Raw genomic sequence first — 21,962 nt, forward strand, 5'->3', positions numbered from 1 at the left:
GTTACTCCTGCTCTCTCCATTCTCTGTGTTGCTGCTGGTGTGATCTTTCTGAAATAAAAAAGGGCTTCCACTGTCTAAAACTCTTCACTTGGCCCCTACAGTTATCAACTCCTTCACCCGTGTACACAGTGCTGCTCATCTGCTGTGGCTACCTTCACACCAGCACATAGTCACTCCAGCTAATTCAACTAGCAATAGGTCCAGGATGCTGTATTGCTCTTTCTTCTCTCTTTAAGCTTTGGCTTTTGTTTCTATGTGCTTGGAATGCCCTTTCTCTGACGCCACAGTTCCAGGAGAGAGATAGTCATGGAAAGTGACCAAGTGTGGGCACTAGAGATGAACGTGCATTAGAACACGATGAAGGACACTCACTGAAACTGTTCACGGGAATCCCTATATGATGGGGTGGAAGGGGAGGTGTTAAGGGATTGGTATTGCATGATATACTTTTTTCCATTCCTATATTTCTTAGATTTTTTAATTGAAAATATGCTTAACTTATCTCTTTATATTTTTCACCACACTTTCCCATCCTCACCCTCAGAGATACTGAATCAATGCAGAAGCATCTAGGATTCTGATTTTCCACAGTCTCTCCCCCCACTTTTGAAACTGTTCATCAGTTTTGGGAATTGTGGTTGAAGTGATTATTTTCAATATAAGGCAACTGACATCTCTGAGAAAAGCTCTAACTCTATTATACAATACTTTTTTATTATTTCTTTTTATTTTGTAGTAGCTTAATTCCACTACCAATATACATTCTCAAGTCTCTACTACACATGAATTACCTGTACGAATTATAATAGCCTTGACAGCCATCTAAATAGCCACATTCATATAAAGGGCCTACATAATCCATTATAAACCATGTGTTTGTGCAGTAAGTCTATAAATTATTTTAAAATTAAGGCAAACAAGAAAAAAATCTACAAATACAAATATCAGGATTTCTTAAATCCTAAATTTTTAACACTAACTGAAATACCATTTGATTGGCTCTCAAAGCAATGGCTAGTCTCAAAATATAAAATAGAAAGCTATTACAAATATTGGCTTTGATATTATATATACCTATTTCCCTACATATTTTCAAGTTTTTGACTTTGGGAAAATATAAACATGTGTTTTTAGAATTACCTCTTGAAAATATCTATAATACCCTAAAATTCAGACATTAGAGCATCTATTTCTTTAAACTTGTTAGTTATATTTTCAATACACTCTCCAGCTTTTAATTTTATCCCATCAATTACAAGATAGTCCTCTTCATAGTGGTTTTCAAATGGGCTGCATGCAGGAACTTCAGGGTTGCATTTAGATAACTGTAAAAATAACCATACAGTTCATCAGAAGTACATCAAACTTACTGGAAGACCAGGCTTAATTATTTGAACACAATGTAAAGTAGTCAGTAACTCCACAAGCCATAGCAGTAACACAAAGTGTTCTGTTATGCTGGTGGTCAAATAAAATAATGATCCCCATATAGAGTACAATGCATATTAAATGTCTTAATATAAGAAGGACTGATTATTCAGGCCCTCTCTCTTTTCACCAACATTATACATTTTAGTTTTAATATTAAGCTTGGGGAAAACATGACCTGTTTCATTCTATGACTTTTCTATATTTGTTTATTTTAAAAATTACTATTATAGAGAATACAACTTAAAATTGTTTGAGTTCCACTTTCCATGGCTAGCTTCTCAAAAGCCTCTACATGACTTATACATAGTGATAGTTTGCTCTAGCTTAGTAGAAAGGGACACTAGTAAAAATAATACAAATATCCATAAACACATACAAGATTTGTAATTTCCAGGTTCATTAAAGGTAAAGTGAACTTCCATGAAATTAAGAAAAAAAATACATGTAATTTATACAAGTATTTCACATATCAAAAAATTGTACCTTTTAACACAATAATTATTCACTAAACTGTCTTATGCATATGGCTTATCAAATTTGTGAATTATTCAGGTGGATTTTATAAAAATCCGATATTAATTCTCTCTCATTGCTTGCAAAGCTGGGGCATGACAACCAGTGTTAATATTAGCTAAAGAAGAACATAATTAGGAAGATGACTTTACTAAGGAAAATAGCCTCATAAAACATTTCAGTGACAAATAGAAAAGAATTCTGATTATCTACTTGTGTATGCTTTTTTGTGTGTGTTGCTACCCTCACCCAATGCTTGACAGTAATCAACCTGAACCCTCATACATTAAATGAAGGATGAAAACACCATCATATTTACAACTTTGAAAATAGCTCAAATGATATCTGCTCAGAGAATAAACATGCTCAGAACCTTAAAATTATCAGGTGGCTCTTTTTGGTATGTTAGCTTATAAGAGTTCACTTTCTCCTACAAACAAAACACAGCTTCAGTTTTAAGTGGTGTTAACTTTGGAAGCCATACTAATTTTCCCTGCTAACTTAAAAAAAAAGAGAGAGAGAGAGAAACCCCTGAGGTGATCATTTCTTTTCTTTTAAACTGGAAATTGTTCCAGCTTTGATAGTTGGTTTCATCGCTATTCTCCTCATTTAAAAGTGAACAAGGCCCTAAATATACTGAACCTGATGTGAATGCCAGACTTACAAAGCTCAGTGTGGAGAATGGCTTATGAACCAGTCCACAGGAGGCACTCACCTGCCTGCCAGAAAGTTAAAATGGTTAATTTTTACAATTCCTAAATGGCTCTTGAAAGCATAAAATAATACAAGAATCAAAAACAAAACGCAAGCTCCTGCCTGGTGATATATTAAAACTATGTATTTTACCTTAAGAAATAAAAATCAGAAATAATTTTCTGTTCTATCAAGTTACTAGTTATAATGGTAAAATAGAAGCCAATTCTGTGGCTGTAAAAGCTCCAGGACATCTCAATAAAAATCAACCTGGCTGTAGTTTTAAAAAGACAAACTGCAAAGACTGAAAAAACATTGCACAAAACCATATGGTGCTCACACAAAGCACACATTTGCTAGAAAAGCGTAATTTGTATATTAATTACATGTATATAATATATGTGTCACCAATCTACAGATCTTGCTTTATAAAAGGTAAGATCCATATAGAGAAAATAAGTTTTTTCAAAAAGGAACTCTAATTGGAAAAATGGCATTCACAACCCACGCAAATTCAGATATAGGTTGATATTGCCGGTGCTAATTAAGAAAACTATGTTTTTCAACTTGGTAAGAGTTTTTAGCATTAATTTTATTTTCTTTTAGGGTATTGATCTCTTTAACTATAGATCTTGTATATTCTGATTTCTAACTCAATAACGGGGGTGTTTATAAATCATTCTTTTTCTTTTTGGAATTTTGAATGAAAATCATACAATTGGGCAGTCTGCCAAAGTGTGTAAACAACCTCGCCCATATACAAATCCACCTTTTTCAGCATCTGAGAAGGGACAGACTTGGGAATGGGTAGTTGCTCCAAAGTGAGAATGTGGGAATGAAATGAAGAAAGGAAATCTCAGCCCTTCTCTCTAGTGGCTGCCATTGCCAATTCTCGTCTATAATAACAGCTAACCTTAGGTGTCAGTTACCATACAGACTACTTTTCCTGATTTGCCTTATTTAACACCCCAAAAATCCTCTGAGGCATGTGATAAGCAACTGTACCAAATTACACAAGTCCTCGATGACAGGACTAGGATTGGGACATTGATATTATATTCCATAGTCAGTGTTCCTAACCATTGTACTCTCTTGACTCCAGGCATTGTATACGTTTAAATGAATGAATGCAGAATGAACAAAACCTTAAGGATACAGGACTTCTTGCTTCCATTTTTCTTCCTATTAGAGAACAGCTGTACTGCCTTGTGGAAGCGTCTGCCTTATGACTTATTTTTCTCAAACCTACCACCACACTGCTGCTCTGTATTAATGACCTAGGCTTGTACCCTCATTTTATTGCACAAACTTGGAGCTGATGTGCCGAGCAGTTTGTCAACCAAATTAAAACCTATGTTGTCACATACAAATACTGAGTAAAGTAAGCACCCATGGACTTTCTCAGCCCAACATAGGTGGCCAAAAGAACAAAACTGGAAAATTCTACCTCCAGTGTGTCAATAATGAGGTTTGTCCTCACAGAGGTTGTCCCTGTGCATGAACCAGGCAGGGCAGTTTTCTTAGCAAGCTGCTCTTATTCTGGCCCCTTCTGACTGTGAAGATCAGCAGCAGTGGAGAGGTCTCTCTGCAGTGGCACCCCATCAACTACTGTGAGCCCCCTCCATTCTTTCTTCATTCCAACCTCAAAGATCTGAAATACAAAGGGCTTCTCCACTCACAGACTTTATTCAAAGACTGATAGATGCATTCTGACTTTTCAACAGGCTACTAGTTTATTATTCACTTTAGTATAATCAAGGGCTCAAATTTCAGAAGGGAAAAAAGTTTTCCACCTAATTAAAATGTACATGCAGAAACAGTTTCTACCATTTACAGAATCTGAAGTTGCTATTTAGGCCTAATCATGATTACCAGGGCTACCTTTTTTCCTGCATTTACTTCCTTTCCATGCTCCTCTTCAGACTCATCAGGTGCTGCTGTGGGCTCTAGCGCCTGCTGTAGCATTTGCTCCAACTCTTTTAGTAAAACTTCTGCCTCAGAGACAACTAAAAAACATCATTAATGTAGTAAAAAATATTACATCTTAGTTAATTCAAATGAATCCATAATCTTAACCACCCCAAAAGATAAATCATCTAAATGCTACAAGATTAAAAAATATATATATTTTTATAATTTTCACAGATGGCCTCTACTTGATGCAAAATAATTATGGATTTCCAGGCAAATATTTCACAATTATTCCTTTAAAAATGTAGGTGATATTCTTGCTATATGTAGATCACAAAAAGCCCACTAGAAGTATTTTTTGTTTTGTTTTGTTTTGTTTTCAGTCAGGGCCAAACTAAATTGCTTTATATAAACCAGGGGTTAGCAAACCTGTCCTGTGAAGGGACAGAGAGTAAATATTGCAGGCTTTGTGATTTCGGTCACAACCACTCAATTCTGCTGTTATGGTACAAACCACAGACATGTACCTAAACAAATGAAAGTGATTATGTTCCAATAAACCTTTATTTAGAAAAACAAATGGACTGTGGGCCTCAGTTTGCCATCCCTACAGCAAAGTATTAAAACTACTGTTAAAAGGGAAAATCATGTAATTAAGTGGCTAATCTAAACACAGGCTAATCTCTTCCTAATCCAAATACCAGCACATCTTAATTGCTTAATCTGATTATATACATTTTTTTAAATACCACACTTACAAAATTCTTTTGCGTGTGTACTACTGTGACATGAATTCACTGAATTTGATAAGATGTAATAATATCCTCACAAAAGAAATAGATTACCATTATATAACTATATACATTATAGTTGAGTCTATAGACTCAACTACTGATTAATAACATGCAGTTGAATTCTCGATTCAAATAATATAAACATTTTTGTTTGATATAGTCTTGTTGAAGTAAATATCAAGGAAAGGAGACCACATGTGGCCTGCTGTCCTGCACAAGAGACAGATGGAGCATCTGAGATGTCCTTCCAAGGCAACGTGATTCAAAGATAAAGGCCATGAATACATACCTCATCATTTTTTACTCTGGTGACAAAAATCTGACATACCACCTCCTATTATCTACCATTCTTTGGCAGGTCACCAAAAATCACACTAGGTAGAACAGCTAAAAGTTCATGGAATATGAAAATAGCCCCAAGCAAGCAGGACATATGCTTTCTAGCTAAAATATTATCAGTGAATATGGAAACAAGGCATTCTCAGCACTAAGTTTTAATTTAATTGTTGAACATATTTTAAAATTTTCTAATTAGTTATTTTTAGGAAGAATGCATACAATATATGCATCCCGTTATGTCTGTGTGAACACACACACACACACACACACACAGGTATCCTTGTACACTATGTTGTAAGGTGAAAAACAGAGATTGTTAATGTGGAAAGTTTTGTTTTCTTTCCTCCAGTTCAAAAGAATCCATGTTTTATTAAATCTTCTTTGTTGATAATTTTCTCTTATCTTTTACTCATAAGAAGGAAATTTTAAAATTCTCCTAGAACATTATTAAAAAATAGCATTAAATAAAGTCATAGGAGGCTATGAAATAGAAAACTTTCCTATTCTTGGTTGTCACTACAGTATTAAAAAAAATTTTATTAACATTTTTCACATCACAGTTTTGTCTACAAAAATATTTTTTCGTCAATACTTATCACTTGGCCCAAGTACTTTTATATTCAATCAACAAATGTCAGTCCCTAAGGGCAAAGGATTCAAGAGTGTAGGCACAGACCAATGAGCCTTCCTGGTCATCATCTCTTCCCAGTCAACTTAGGTTTTCTCTGTGGAAGAGATCTTTCAAAAACAATTTGAAAGTAGCTTCTGGTAAGCCATTTGCATATCATAGAACCAGTTCCTAGGTTTAAAAACACAACAAAAACTGTAACTGACATGTTAGTTTTGTCCACATAGATATGTGTTCTGTGTAATTGCTAAAGCACAGGAACACAGAATTTGAACTATTACATTCTAAAACAATGGTATTCAAAACTTGGTAGGCATAAGAATCACATGGAGAATTTACTTAAAAAAGATGAATGCAACCCAGGCCTACTGAATCAGAATTTTCTACAATTATGTATATTTTTATTGAAGCAATTTTGTTAATGGAATTAACTTCTCTTTATAATAGATTTCCTACTTAGTAACCTGTTACTTAACAGACAGTGTGGTTATCTTCACACTGATTCTTTTTTTTTTTTTTTTTTTTATTTATTTGTGATAGTCACAGAGAGAGAGAGAGAATGAGGCAGAGACACAGGCAGAGGGAGAAGCAGGCTCCATGCACCGGGAGCCCGACATGGGATTCGATCCCGGGTCTCCAGGATCGCACCCTGGGCCAAAGGCAGGTGCCAAACCGCTGCGCCACCCAGGGATCCCTTCACACTGATTCTTAATGCCACTCACAGATATTGTGTTTTCCTACTTTAGATTCTGAGTCTATGGAAATTGATACTGACATTTAATGCACTGTTGAGAAGATGGATTTTGAGCTATGTTGTAAAGGAAAAATGGCATACAAACATCTTTATATTTCTAAGGCTAGGCTAAAATACAATCAATTTATGATAATGAATGTCATTGCCGAATGGCATTGTAGGCCCTCCATTTTCAAGTGATCTGGAAAAATATGTACACTGCCTTTTGATCAAAGGGTAGACAAAGTAATGGATGACTTCATAAATCAACCAGGGTTCATAACACCAATTTGACTGATGTCAAATTCTGCTTCCAGAGCAATGGGAGGTTTGCTTTTCTAAATAGGTATTCCTATATTGTAAACCAATGGAGTTCAAAAATAATTCTCGAGAAACAGCAGTTACTGTAATCCACAAACTAGGTTATCAAAATTGGCCAATGATATCCTCTAAAGATAGAGACAGAATGAATGCCTTTGCTGATTGCATGACCAATCATCTTCTATCCATACTGTTTATCCTGTACTTCCCTGACTTGTTTCAATTTGTTGTTTAGAGTAAAGTGGTAGCATTACAGTTATTCTATCACTCAGAGAAAGTTTAAAAAAAAGTAAGAAAGAGGTATCTTTTATACTTAAGTCCATATCAGGCTTTTAAAAATGAATTTTTATAAAATAATCTGTGTAGTTTTTCTACTCGTAATAAGAAACAACTTATTGCTGGTGTCAATAAATCAGCTGCTATTTTAAAAGTCTTTATATATTATTGGAGTTTTCTCCAATCTCTACCTTTCTACTAAATGTTTAAAGAAGCTGTTTATTTCCATATATAAAGAACCTACTGGTTAGGCTACCTACCCCAAAGCTGGCACTGAAAAATATCACCTTCAATAAACTTTCAGGGTCATTTCAATATTGAAATTTTGAAGGTGTTTGTATACAGGACGGTGAGGAAGAGGAAAAAGTACTTGGGTTTTGTTTTGTTATTAAGTAATCACAAACACTCCTTTTATATGTTCACAATTTAAAGGTAGAGGTGAGTAAAATACAAGTTGGAGTGTAATGAAGAGGAGAGCGCCATTCCTGGAGACACAAACAGAAACAGGAAGCAAGGAGTTTTCTAGGAAAGGGGTATGTGGGCCAACCCTACCTTTTAGTACAGAGGTTAAAGGTAACTCTAAACCAAGAGTAGGTGAGAAAAGTTTGCCCTGAGCAGCAAGAAATCACCTTTCTCCCTGTCACCCTGTTCTACCTCCCAACCCCAGCCCCTAAGGCCTTTAAGCTTCCCTAGGGCTTTCCCCATGATATAGACCTTTCCTGCATTAACCATCTTTTCCCATGCTTATCTGTTTCAGGTAGCTGATGAGTATATCCTTTGCTAATTTATTAATGAATGCCATAGATTATTAGTTGAACCTGGATAACATGCCAATTTTTTATTTATTTAAATTCTATAAACTGTCTACTACCCCAAAAGAAATGAATCCTTTACCAACAAAAACCAATGACACAATACAAATAACAAAAACTCAAAGATAAAAAGAAATTGAAAATCAATTCATTAAGGGGTATAGAAGAGTAATACTGAAATCTTAAAATTGCTTAACTCAACTACAAGTATTGTGCCCAAACCCAACATATTTAGCTTTAAGAATCTTGATATTCAAAGCAACCAAGGAAAGAGCTGCACACTTTAAAGAAGATACATGATTTAGAAAAACCATATAGCCTCTTAAGTGTCTTGGTTTCCTCACTGATAAAATGAGAAATATAATAATATCTACCTTATTTACTTCATATAGATCTTATAAGGGCTAAATAAATATATATGAAACATTTAGAACAGTGAGGACACATAGTTATTGTTATAGGTGTTGGCTATCATTATTACTATTGGTATTATTCTTTCATCACTATAGATGAATTTTCTTGTCCCTAAACACCGAAAAAAGATGAGTTAGAGGGACAATACAAATATAATTCATAATATTCCTGTAGTAATTCTCCCCAAACAAAGATATGCTCCGCAAATAGCTATTTCTTAGATTAAATCTGCATAGCCTTGGGCATACAGTTTACATTATTTAATGATTCCTCAACTTGTCTATTAATTTCCAGATATTCTCTCCTTGTTGGATAAAAGGGCTTCTACTGCATATCTTTATCACAGATGAAACAACTGACACTTGGACAGGTAAAGTAGATACACTTATTAATTAGTTCTCCTCCTGATCTCTAACTAAGGAAGAAAGAAAAGCAAATGGTAGGGCTTAAAATCCAGAAAGGAATAGCAAATCTGGGCATAAACTGATGGGAGATTTTAAAGTGGCTCCAAAAAGTAGGGCAGACATTCATGAAGAAGATGGTATAATTTTTACTTGATCTAGGACTGATCCTACTTCAAGCCAAGAAGAAAAGAAGTGATATCAGAGACTTAGATCAAGGAATCCACTGAAATATGGGTAGGAGTAAAAAAACCGAGGGGGGTTGATCTACTGATAAAGAACCACTCTTTCAAGAAGTAGTTAACTAGTCAGCACTTGCAAAGAACACAGTAGATTATATGTTTCTGCTTTTTAGTTGTTCAAAATGGGATAGAGGAGTAAAACATAGATTAGGTTAATGATTTGAACAATTAACTATTGAGACTTGAGAATCACAGAGAATGTGAGACTACTGAAAGGGTGTCAGTGGATAACTATGGAGATGTATTCACTCATTTATGCGGAAGAGTGATTTCCAGACAATGGATTTCTGGTTGTGATGGATTTCTTCTGCAGTAGCCCCATGAGTTGGATGAGGAAGGACCCTAGCACTGGAGCCCTCAGCTGAGTACCAAGGTCTCCTAGTGGGAACTCAGTCCAGGGATAAGCTGACTTTTGCCTTTCTACAGGAATATTTGAACTAATCGTGCAAGGCAAAGGGACAACATAGCTAAGAAAAGGCACTGGGTTAGCAGGAAAGTAGCAGCAGAATAAATTTGAGATAGAAACTACGGAATTTTCTACTGGCTTAGGAGGGGAACAGAAGGATTAAAAAAGATAACTACTCTGTCCTTCTTCTGACTACTTTCTTTTAATAGGTCTAAAGATGAATGGCTTATTTAGTCAGTTGAAACACAGTGCCATAGGACCTGGGGGTAGCCACAAAAGAGAGGGAATATGGTTCAGATAACATCTCGGGGTTTAATGGACTTTGAAACCTCTTTACGTGGCTGCCAAAAGTTCCATCTTGCAAATAAGCATTTGCCTGTTTTTCAAGAAAAACGAAAATGAAGGAAGAGTAAAGTGCTTTTGAAAACTAAAACTTTCTCTCTGCATTCCACATTCACCCTACTGTGTTCTAATATCAATGGCAATTAATTCAGCTGGAAGCCCCAGGCTGCTGCTTTTCTTCTTTCTCTCCCATTGGCATTTCCAGGACCCCAATAATTTTGGAATGGAGAGATTTGGGATTTTAATGTGTTGATTCTGGTATTTCCTCCCACAACCTCTGGTGTTGGTTTTTTTTTTTTTTTTTTTAATTAAATACATGACGGAGCCAGAAAAATTTAATCCATGGGAATAGAAACCTAAAGACAACTGAAAATTTCTAGGATATAAATCAATACCAAAAATGACCTACTAATAGTTCTCATATACGTATGTATACACACACACACACACACACACACACACACACATATAAACGTTTTTTTTTTCCTTTCAAAAATTACAACTACATTTAGTAGAATTAAATAGAAGCAAAAGAACTAAAAGCAGGAGAGGTCTTCACATACCCATGTTTTCCTTTGATAAGGCATCATCTGAACAAACATTTTCAAAAGAGCATTTTAAAATAGCTTTCCTAGAAAACGAATTTGACAGATTTAGTTTCAAAAGACCAATCATGTATATTTAAATGGTTATTTGTGTATATTCATTGATAATTGTAAATTATGAATATATTCCTTTATCTTGAGGCACTTTTCCTTGGTTGTTTTATACAGTAAGACAGCAGGATACAGTGAAAAATCAAAGGGAAATAATATTGATCTGAGCTCTCACTAGGTAAAAATCACTAATGAGTCACTGAGTACCTTATATAGGCTTTTTCATGTAATCTTTCCCCAAAAAACCTAATAAGTAATTGCTACTCTCATTTTATAAAGAAACTGAGGCTCTGAGAAATTGAGAAATTTGACAGTGCAGGAAAAGGTTGAGCATGACACAGCTAAATTCTGTCAGACTGCAAAATCCATGCTTCTCCCACCATACTGTGTTGCTGACTTAGAGTCAGAAAACATTTGTTCAAACACATTTTCTCTAACCAGAAAATCTTGAGAAAGCCATTTAGTTTCTCTAAGTCATAAACTTTTCATCTTTCAAACAGAAATGATTATGATACACCCCCTACCTATTTGATGGGGTTACTATGAAGCATAACTAAGATAAGACAGTAAGTCCTTTTTAAAAATTTGGGATCCCTGGGTGGCGCAGCAGTTTGGTGCCTGCCTTTGGCCCAGGGCGCGATCCTGGAGACCCGGGATCGAATCCTGCATCGGGCTCCCGGTGCATGGAGCCTGCTTCTCCCTCTGCCTGTGTCTCTGCCTCTCTCTCTTTCTCTCTCTGTGACTATCATAAATAAATTTTTAAAAAAATTTAAAAAAAATTTAATTATCCGTCTTCTGAAAAAGGACAAAGAATAAGAGAAGGACTATTACACCAGAGTCAGACTTTGTCTTTGAGCAGGGCTCCTTTTAATATAGCACTGATTATCATTCATCAAAAAAATAAGTAAATAAACTGTATGGTTGATTCAATGATAAACACTAAAACCTGCCATCAGTGGCTTATCAGTTCATTATAAAGGTCTGTTTCTGGTTTGCACTATTTTTAAACTAAGCACCTGCTTCTCATCTGCTTGCTCCCATGATATTAATCTTCAACAGTTCTGCTTCAACATATTTGTATAAACATAAAACTTTCTCCATACTTTTTTTTTGTTTTTTTTTAAGACTTTATTTATTCATAGAGACACAGAGAGAGAGAGAGAGTGAGAGAGAGGCAGAGACACAGGCAGAGAGAGAAGCAGGCACTATGCAAAGAGCCCGACATGGGACTCAATCCAGGGTCCCCAGGATCACGCCCTGGGCTGCAGGCGGCGCTAAACCACTGCGCCACCAGGGCTGCCCTTTCTCCATACTTCTAAGACTACTACTTATACTTTAATTCTTTTAGAAAATTTTAATGCTTCCTTAGAGAAAAAGAATCAAGAATCAGGGGGAAATGTCATAAAAATTAAATCCAATTTTCAACTTTATCATAATACTTCTCAATAAAAAACATACCTTTTCCTTCTTCTAAATTTGGGCTGCTTCTTTTCAGTAGTGTTTTTGGAAACTTGCATCTATAAAATAACAAAAAGATGAGTTAGTTAAACTGGGACTAGATGAGTTCAGTAAGATAATGGGTGCCCTATGGTCCAAGTAATTTAGTCCAGAAGATAAACTCTGGCCCACAGCTCTCAACCACACCTGAAACCCCAATTCAACCACTTAAAGGTCACTACAATTACACCACTTAAAGGTCACTATAATTACACTGATCTGTGCAACTTCCAGGAATAGTAGACTAATCCAATATGAATGCCCATCTCCCATTTCACTCCCCTTCTCACTTAATACTACTCAAAATAATATAGTAATACTAGGTTAAACACATAATAATCCCTAGGTTAAACAACCTCTAAGTTTTAAAAACATAAATCACCTTTAGAGAAAGAAAAAGAACTATTCAGATGCCAGAAACACGTGGAGTGCAAAACTATACAGATAGGAACTGACATGGTGAAGGCCTACAAAAATGTACCAGGATAGGTGCAAAGTGTTTGGGATTTTAATATCTAAGTGAAGATGAGATGAAGGATGTGGAGAAATCAGCACCTTCACACAGTTGGTAAGAATGTGAAATGGTGGAGCCACTTTGGAATACAGTTTGACAGCTCTTCAAGATGTTAAATGTAGAATTATCTTATGATTCAATAATTCCACTCCTAGGTATACATCTAAGAGAAGTGAAAACATTATGTCCATACAAAATTGTATATAAATGTTCCTAGTAGCATTATTCATAACAGCCCCAGAGTAGAAACAACCCAATGTCCATCGATGGGTAGATAATATGTAGTCTATACATACGATGGAATATTATTTAACCTTTAAAAACAACAAAGTCCTGACAAATACTATAACATGGATGAATCTTGAAGCCATTATGCTAAGTGAAAAGTGAAAAAAGTCAAACACAAAGACTACATGTTGTATGATTTTACTTATCCAAAATGTCCATAAAAAGGTAAATCCATAGAGACAGAGATAGATTAGTAGTTGCCAGGGACTAGTGAAAGGTGGGAAATGGGCAGTGACTGCTAATGGGTGTGAGGTTTCCTTTTGGGGTGATGAAAAAATGTTCTAAAATTACATTGTATTGACTGTACATATTGAAGTATTATATGTATTGACTACAAAACTGTGATCATACTAAAAACCACTGAACTGCATACTTCAAAAGGGTGATTAAGGTGCCTGGGTGTTTCAGTAGGTTAAGTGTCTGCCTTTGGTTCAGGTCATGATCTCTGGGTCCTGGGATCAAGCTCCACATCAGACTCCCTGCTCAGTGGGGAGTCTGTTTCTCCCTCTCTCTCTGCCTCTCCCCACTGCTCATCTCTCTGGCTCTCACTCTCTCTCAAGTAAATAAATAAAATCTTTAAAAAAAGAGTGAATAAATTACATCTCAATAAGGTATAGTTTTTAAAGAATTTGATGACATGGAAAAATGGAAAGTAAAGAGATAGAATATAACATATAAATGATTAACAAAAGGAACCCAACATAGCAATGTTACTTTAGAAAAAAAAGCATAATCAGAGATAAAAGGGTTATTATCTAATGCTAAAAGAAACAATCCATCCAGAAAATATAACAGTCCTGACCTATACATACCTAGAAGCTCAGCCTTAAAATATATAAAGCAAAAAACAGAAAAGAATCGCAAGTAGAAACTGATTAATCTACAGTTAAAATGAGATATTTTAATTTACTTTTCATATGAAAATGATAAAGCAAAAAAATTAGCAAAGAAACAGTAATGTTCAGTAACACAAATAAGAAGTTTAATAAACTAGCACTGGAAACTGGCACTGAATAATTAAGGAATATGTATTATTTTCAAGCCTGAAACATTTACAAATGTGATCACCTACTAGGTCACAAAGGAAGCCTCAAAAGTATTAAAGTAACTTCTCTATTTTACAGACCAAAGTCACTGACTAAAATGCAATATATAAGAAATCAAAATCCAAAAGATAGGTGAATAAAATTTGTAATTAATTCATAGATATAGAATTTACATTCACCCACGAACCAATCCATGATAAGAGTTATGATCCATGTCATTTAGATCAGTCACTGTAGTACATTTTAGTTAATAGTACACGTGACTTATCTTCTCACTGGATAATATATTTATCTCCATGCCAAACCTTGTATGCTATAGGTGCCTGTGAAGTGTTTGGAGAGTAAATGAATGAATAAATGTTCAGAGAAAGATACAATCAAAACAAATTATCACTAGGAAAAAATAGTGCCAGTGCTACTGTCCATTCTGTACTGTCATGGTTGTTGAGTTAAATCTTTAACAAATTCATACAATTTACCCTCATTTCCTAAGATAAAACTTCAATGCAACTCTCACCTTAATATTTGTTAGCTTCTTTTTATTTATCTTTTCACTTTAACCTGTGAAAGTGAGCAGTTTCTTAGCCCATTTTGTCTAAATCTTTCACGGTTACATTGATCTTAATTTTACTGATCTTGATACAAGCATCCACACTGCAAGGGTGGGAACACTTTTTTTTTTTTTAATGTACTAAATGTTTAGCAGCTAGCAGAGTGCCATTTACATTGTATGTTCAAAAGCATTGATTATAATAAGATGAAGGTTGAATTTAATAACTCTTTTTTTTAATTTAATAACTCTTAAAGCATTATTAAACAGCTTAAATACCTTAATAATCATTCAAAAGAAGTTTGTATGAAGACTCAGGGAATTCATATTATTATGATGTTAAAAAATAAGTGGATTTTTTTGTGTGTGTAATCTTTAACCTTAAGGTAATATTCAAGCACTTTTTCCAGCACTGTGGAAAGTAAGTAAAGTAAAAAGTATATGGAAATATTATTGTCTAAAAATCATTGTTCTACATCTCCAAAGACAATGTAGAGCTATTATTTCTATCTTGTTATTAAGGATCAGCTTAAATTATGTGCATATTTGAGTTTAAAGTAAAAGGGTTGCTACAAGGGGAAATAAGATTAAGGTAACAAAGTACAAACTACTTCATAGGTATTAATAGAAAGAAATACTGTTAAATACCTTCCATAAATCAATGAGATTTCTGTTAGAGATAATAAATTCCTTTCTGCTTTGTTAAATATTCCATAGCAGCCAAAATATTCCATAGTAGTCAGTATTGCCAAATGCCCTGTACATTCCAGCTCCAAGCCTTGATAAAATATGATATGATGGAGAAGAACACTGAATTTGGAATGACAGGATCATGATTTGAATTTAATCCCTGGTACTTATTAGCTGTATCACTTCTGGTAAATCACTTACCACTGGAATATGTAGCAAGAGCCTGGTATAAAGCAGACATGTAATAAGTATTTTCTGACTAAATGACCATTCTGTATTTCAAGATCTTTAATAATTACTGCTAAAAAATAACTACCTCAAAGCATTTGGGGGTAAGATGAAATTAAATAACATCCCAGAAAATATCTAACAGAGCTCAACAATTAGTCAATATTCAACTGTTGTCTAACCTATTATACTAATCCACTGGGCTAGTATCAGAATTCTATCCTTTTTCCTCAGAGCATATGACAGAACTTGATGTTTTGGTATGGTTGGACTTATGGGAGTCTATTTGTTATCCAAGGCTGCAATAACAATTTAACACAAACTTGGGAAAGCATCAGAAATTTATTTACTTATTGTTCTGTAGGATAGAAGTCTGTCTCTTATGGAGAGACTCTTCAGGATGCTCATCATTGGATTAAGGTCCACCTAATCCAGGATGATCTCATATCAAAATCCTTACCTACATCTGCAAAGATCCTTAATTCCAAATAAGGTCACATTCTGAGGTTCCTGGAGAACATATTTTCTGGGGGCTACTATTCAACCCACAAGTAGATACTTATAATCTTTATCTATTTCATCCCTTCCACTTCTCTTCCTGTGTTCCACATCTGATTCTCCTATGTTGTTGAGCCTCATGCTATTCAGAGTCAGGGCTGCTATGTGCAGAATTAGCAGCCTCTGAGAGTTTGTTAGACAGGCAATTCTCATGCTCATCTGAGGCCTACTGAATCAGAAACTCAGGGAGTGAGGCCCAGAAATCCATATTTAAGTAAGCTCTTCAGGTGACTTGTACCCAAACTAGAGTTTTCTAGGCATTAGTCTAGTCAACACCCATCCATCCAAATATAATGCTATATACTGTCATTGATTTTAAAGAAACCAAAACAAGTGTTAATTCTTTTCTTGCTAGATATAGAGGCATCTACAAGAGGCATATGTATAGAGAGCAAATGCCATCTACTGAAAAAAATATTTATTTATATATTTAGTGGTAATTAGGATTGCTGACTGGAATGGCAAATGACAGAATTGCCTTTGATTGCCAAAATAATCTGTAGGAATTGTGTTTACATCAGATTTATATAATCTTCATAAAGTAACTTGACATTGCCCATTTCCTTAAGTCACTATTCATCTAAATTAAAACCATTTTATTTTTAAGAACAGCTTTGTGTTAAATCTGAGGGCATAAAATTTTGATTCAGCATTTTATGTTCATAGAAGACATAAATATGTTTTGTAACCTTCCATTGAGAGTAATTGTCAGTCAATGATCACTAAAGAGCTGCCTACTTTGACAGAATTTCCAAACGTGAATATGTGCCTTGAATAATATACACAAACTCCTTGTCAAAAGTTATCATATAGGAGGAAAAGCCAATATCTTCATTTCCCTTTGGAAAACCTGCTGGGAAGATATGCTTGGAATAAGGATGAAAACTAGTTTCATGCAGCATTGTAAATGATGGTTATTACTTAATCTGAGTATCCGGAGAGTACAAATAATAAAGTTAAGTCTTCAGGCCTAGATAATGATTGTTTTCACTCTTCTTTGAAAAAGGAGAAAGTTAAAATAATCATTCTCTAGTCCTATCTTAAACATGATTTTAACAGAGAGAATACAAATCTAGTGCTTCTTACATAAATGTCAGTCAATTACCACATGCTCCAGTCCAGTCACTCTTGGTAGAGCTCAGTATTCCTGCAAGATTTGGACAGTATCAGAGATCAGTCTCTGGCAATATGACTTATAAATATCTTGCTATCCTCTGCACTATCTTTAGCTATGTGTAAGTTCTCACTAAAGCACTGTGGATTTCTCTGCTTTGAGGGGCTTAGCAGAGAAAACACTGTAGTGTGTATTCAAGCAGTGAGCTGAGACAGAGGAGAGTATTTTCCCTAAAAATAGAAGTTGACCACTAGACCACCTTAAATAGAAGGCATGAAAGACTTTCCATTGATATCTCCCAATCCAGGCTGAGGATACAAGTAACAGCACACTTCAAGAAGCTCTATTATTGGCTACTTTACTTATAAATTTTAAAGTCTTGGACTTAATTTTTTTAATGGTCTTTGACTATATAAGAGGTAAAACATAACAAAATCAGGCTTTTTTAAAATAGGACAGGTTTCTCTTATATCTATAAAGAGATTAAGAATCCTAAAAGCTAATGGAAACAGGGTATCCAGGGAGTAAAGACCTCCATGAAAAGTAGAACTTATGTCACAGTTGTTTATCTGACTCAATGGTACCAGTAAATTAGATTATTTGATCTCTACTTGAAAACTCTAAAAATCTAAGTCTGTTGCAAACAATTCCAGTTTCCATAGTTTTTCCTAAAGTTACTGGATATTTTAGCAAGAGGAGAACATAGGGTTTTTAAGGAAGATTTCCTAGAATTGACATACAGGTCTACCTTGGAGATATTACAGGTTCAGTTCCAGACCACTGCAACAAAGTGAATATTGTAATAAAGTGAGTCAAATGAATTTTTTGGTTTCCCAGAGCATAGAAAAATTATCTTGATAGTATCCTGTAGTCTATTAAGCACACAAAGCATTATGTCTATAAAATGTATATACCTTAATTTAAAAAATACTTTATTGCTAAAAAATATGCTAACCATCATCTGAGTTTTCAGCAAATCCTAGTCTTTTTCCTCATAGAGCGTCTTCTCTTGACGTTGATGGCTGCTGATCAATCGGGGTAGTGATTGCTGAAGGCTGAGCTGGCTGTGACAATTTCTTAAAATAAGGCAACAATGAAGTTTTCCACATCAACTGACTCTTCCTTTCACAAGCAATTTCTCTGTAGTGCATGATGCTGTTTGAAGGCATTTTACCCATTACAGAACTTTCAAAATTGGAGTCAATCCTTTCAAACCCTGCCACTGCTTTATTAATGAAGTTTGTTATATTCTAAATCTTTTGTTGTCATTTCAACAATCTTCACAGGAACTGCACCAGGAGTAGATTCTATCTTAAGAAACCACTTTCTTTGTTCATAAGAAGCAACTCCTCATCCATTCAAGTTTTATAATGAGATAGCAGCAATTCAGTCCCATCTTCAGGCCCACTTCTAATTCTGGTTCTCTTGCTATTTCCACCAGATCTGCAGTTACTTCCCCCACTGAAGTCTTGAATAACCCAATGTCATCCATGACGGTGGAATCAATTTCTTCCAAATTCCTGTTAATCTTGATATTATGACCTCTTTCCATGAATCACAAATGTCCTTAATGACATCTAGAATGGTGAATCTTTTTCAGAGGGTTTTCAACTTACTTTGCCCAGATCCATCAGAAGAATCACTCTCTATGGCAACTACAGCCTTTTAAAATTTATTTTTTTAAATAATAAGACTTGAAAATTGAAATTACTCCTTGATCCATGGGCTGCAGAATGGATGTTGAATTAGCAGGTATGAAATCAACATTACTCTCATTGTACATCTCCATCATAACTCTTGGGTGACTATGTGCATGGTCAATGAGAGTAATATTTTGAAAGGAATCATTTTTTTCTGAGCAGCAGATCTTAACAGTGGGCTTAAAATATTCAGTAAAACATGTTGTAAATAGAGGTACTGTCATCTAGGCTTTGTTGTTCCATTTATAGAGCACAGGCATAATAGATAATATAGCGTATTCTTTAAGGGCCCTAGAATATTTGGACTGTAAGTGAGCACTGGCTTCAACTTAAAGTCACCAGGTGCATTAGCCTTTAACAAGAGTCAGCCTACCCTCTGAAGCCTTGAGGCCAGGCGCTGACTTCTTTCCAGCTAAGAAAGTCCTAGTTGGCATCTCCTTCCAATATAAGGCTATTTCATCTACAGTGAAAAAAAGTTGTTTAATGGAGCCACATTCATAAATGATGTTAGCTAGATCTTTTGGATAACTTGCTGTGGCTTCTATATCAACACTTACTGCTTTACCTTACACTTTTATAAAGATGCCTTCTTTCCTTTAACCTTATGAACCAATCTCTGCTAGCTTCAAATTTTTCTTCTCTCAGATTTCACAGAACTGAAGACAGGGCTTTCCCATGGATTAGGCTTTGGCTTAAGGGAATGTTGTGACTGGTTGGATCTTCTATCCAGGCCACTAACACTTTTCTCCAGATCAGCAATAAGACCGTTTGGCTTTATCATCCATGTGTTCACTGGAGTAACACTTTTAATTTCCTTCAAGAACTCTTTCTTTGCATTCACAACTTGGCTTTTTGGTGTAAGAGGCCAAGCTCTTAGCCTATCTCAGTTTTTGACATGCCTTCCTCACTAAGCTGAATCATTTGTAGCTTTTGATTTTTTTAAAGATTTTATTTATTTATTCATGAAAGACACAGAGAGAGAGAGAGAGGCAGAGACACAGGCAGAGGGAGAAGCAGGCTCCACACAGGGAGCCCGATGTGGGACTTGATCCCGGGTTTCCAGGACCACACCCCAGGCTGAAGGCGGCGCTAAACCGCTGGAACACCCAGGGATCCCCTGTATCTTTTGATTTAAAGTAAGAGACGTGATTCTCCCTTTCACTTGAACACTTAGAGGCCATTATAGGGTTATTAATGGGCCTATTTTCAATATTGTATATTTCAGAGAATTGGGAAGCCCAAGAAGAGGGAAGCCCAAGAGAGACAGGGTAATGGATGGTTAGTGGAACAGTCAGAACACATTTATCAATTAAGTTCATTGTTTTACATAGACATGGTTTGTGACAACCAAAAACAATTATAATAGAACATCAAAGATCACTGAACACCGATCAGTATAACAAATACAATAATAATGAAAAAGTTTAAATATTGCGAGGATTATCAAAATGTGACAGTTATATGCAATGAACAAATGCTGCTGGGAAACTGGTGCAGATAGACTTACTCGACGTAAGGTTGCCACAAACCTTCAATTTGTAAAAACCATGACATCTGTGATGTGCAATCAAATGAGGTATGCCTATATTACAATTAAACTCCAAAAAACTGATGCACAAGAGCATTCAATGGTTATGGTACCCATACACATTTTTCCTGGATAAAAGAATGAATGTTGAGAGCTTCATTATCTGTTTCTTCTATCAACTCAAGTAGTAAATATAACCAGCCTGATTCTTTGACCCATGGATCAATGTCAAACCTTCTGATCATTTATCTTAAGCATTATGCAAAAGAAGATGATCTCTCTTCTATGTTGGAATGCATAGACTATGCAAAAGCATACTTTAAAAAATATTCTTTCAAAATTTTTGTGTAGATCTAAGTCTTTAAATAACTCTCTGGGGATTCCAGAGATTGAAATAAGACACTCCTGCACTTAGATTCATGGAAGGAGATGGAAGATATAACTCCCTTTGATCTGTATGACTGCGTTCCCCAGTATGTAGGGGACATACAGATTTAAGATGTGTATCTAATATATGAATTTCATGACACAGCAAATTATTTTTGGATCAAAGTGAAGATATTAAATACATAAACAAAAAGGATAAATATCATCTTAAAGTTATTATAATTCTAAAGAATTAAAAGGTAATAATTTATAGGTCTTCAAGAAAGGCAATGGGTTTGTGCTGTCTAATATAAATGAAAAGTTGGAAGGCTTGTGGGAAGAAGCCAAATGTTTATCAATTTGAAAATACAGATGAATTCCAATAAGTCATAAGTTAATCCTACTAATTTTCACTGACCCTGTATTTTTTCCAGTGATAATGCTCTCCCTTCGCAAACAGGAAAACAGTAATTATTACTATTAGGCATAGAAAGATCTTTTAATATTTAGTGTAATAGCTATAGTCTATAAAATACAAACTCATTATTCAAATTCCTATTGTACATTAAGTCAATAATGACTCTATTGATTAGTAACATTGTTTTTGGTTTTAATGAAATGGGATAAGAAAGATGATGGTGGATGAGGAGTATTCCAAACTTTAGAAGAAAATCAGATTCATCTTATATGTGGCTTCATGTTGGAGAGGTGACTGATGTGTCTCTGAATCAGAGAGAAAGGATAATAGTTGTAATAAATATAATCAGCAAAATAAATGGAAGAAAGCTGCATAACATAACCTTTAGTTCAAATAACAAAGGACAATACCTGGAAACTTATGTGATAACTGGGACTCAACTTGAAGAGATTTTTGTTTCTTAACAAAAGAGCAAGCACATTTTGTAGAATTCTCTTTATTACCTTCTGGCTCAACATTAAAATACAGAATAGAATACATAGAGAGTTCTGAC

General features: G+C 35.0%; 1 protein-coding gene across 1 annotated transcript in view; it reads right to left on the bottom strand.

The window, feature by feature from the left end:
- Positions 1-695: 695 nt before the first annotated feature.
- ZCWPW2 (zinc finger CW-type and PWWP domain containing 2) overlaps positions 696-21,962 on the bottom strand; it is a 98,838-nt gene continuing 77,571 nt past the window's right edge. The window contains exons 6-9 of the mRNA XM_038571343.1: positions 12,371-12,429; positions 10,820-10,887; positions 4,519-4,643; positions 696-1,325 (exon numbers count right to left, since the gene is read on the bottom strand). Of these exons, the coding sequence (XP_038427271.1) occupies positions 1,164-1,325; positions 4,519-4,643; positions 10,820-10,887; positions 12,371-12,429 (414 nt within the window). The 3' untranslated portion in view covers positions 696-1,163. The remainder of the gene's footprint in view (positions 1,326-4,518; positions 4,644-10,819; positions 10,888-12,370; positions 12,430-21,962) is intronic.

Source organism: Canis lupus, chromosome 23 (assembly GCF_011100685.1).
Source record: "Canis lupus familiaris isolate Mischka breed German Shepherd chromosome 23, alternate assembly UU_Cfam_GSD_1.0, whole genome shotgun sequence".
Taxonomy (NCBI): Eukaryota; Metazoa; Chordata; class Mammalia; order Carnivora; family Canidae; genus Canis; species Canis lupus.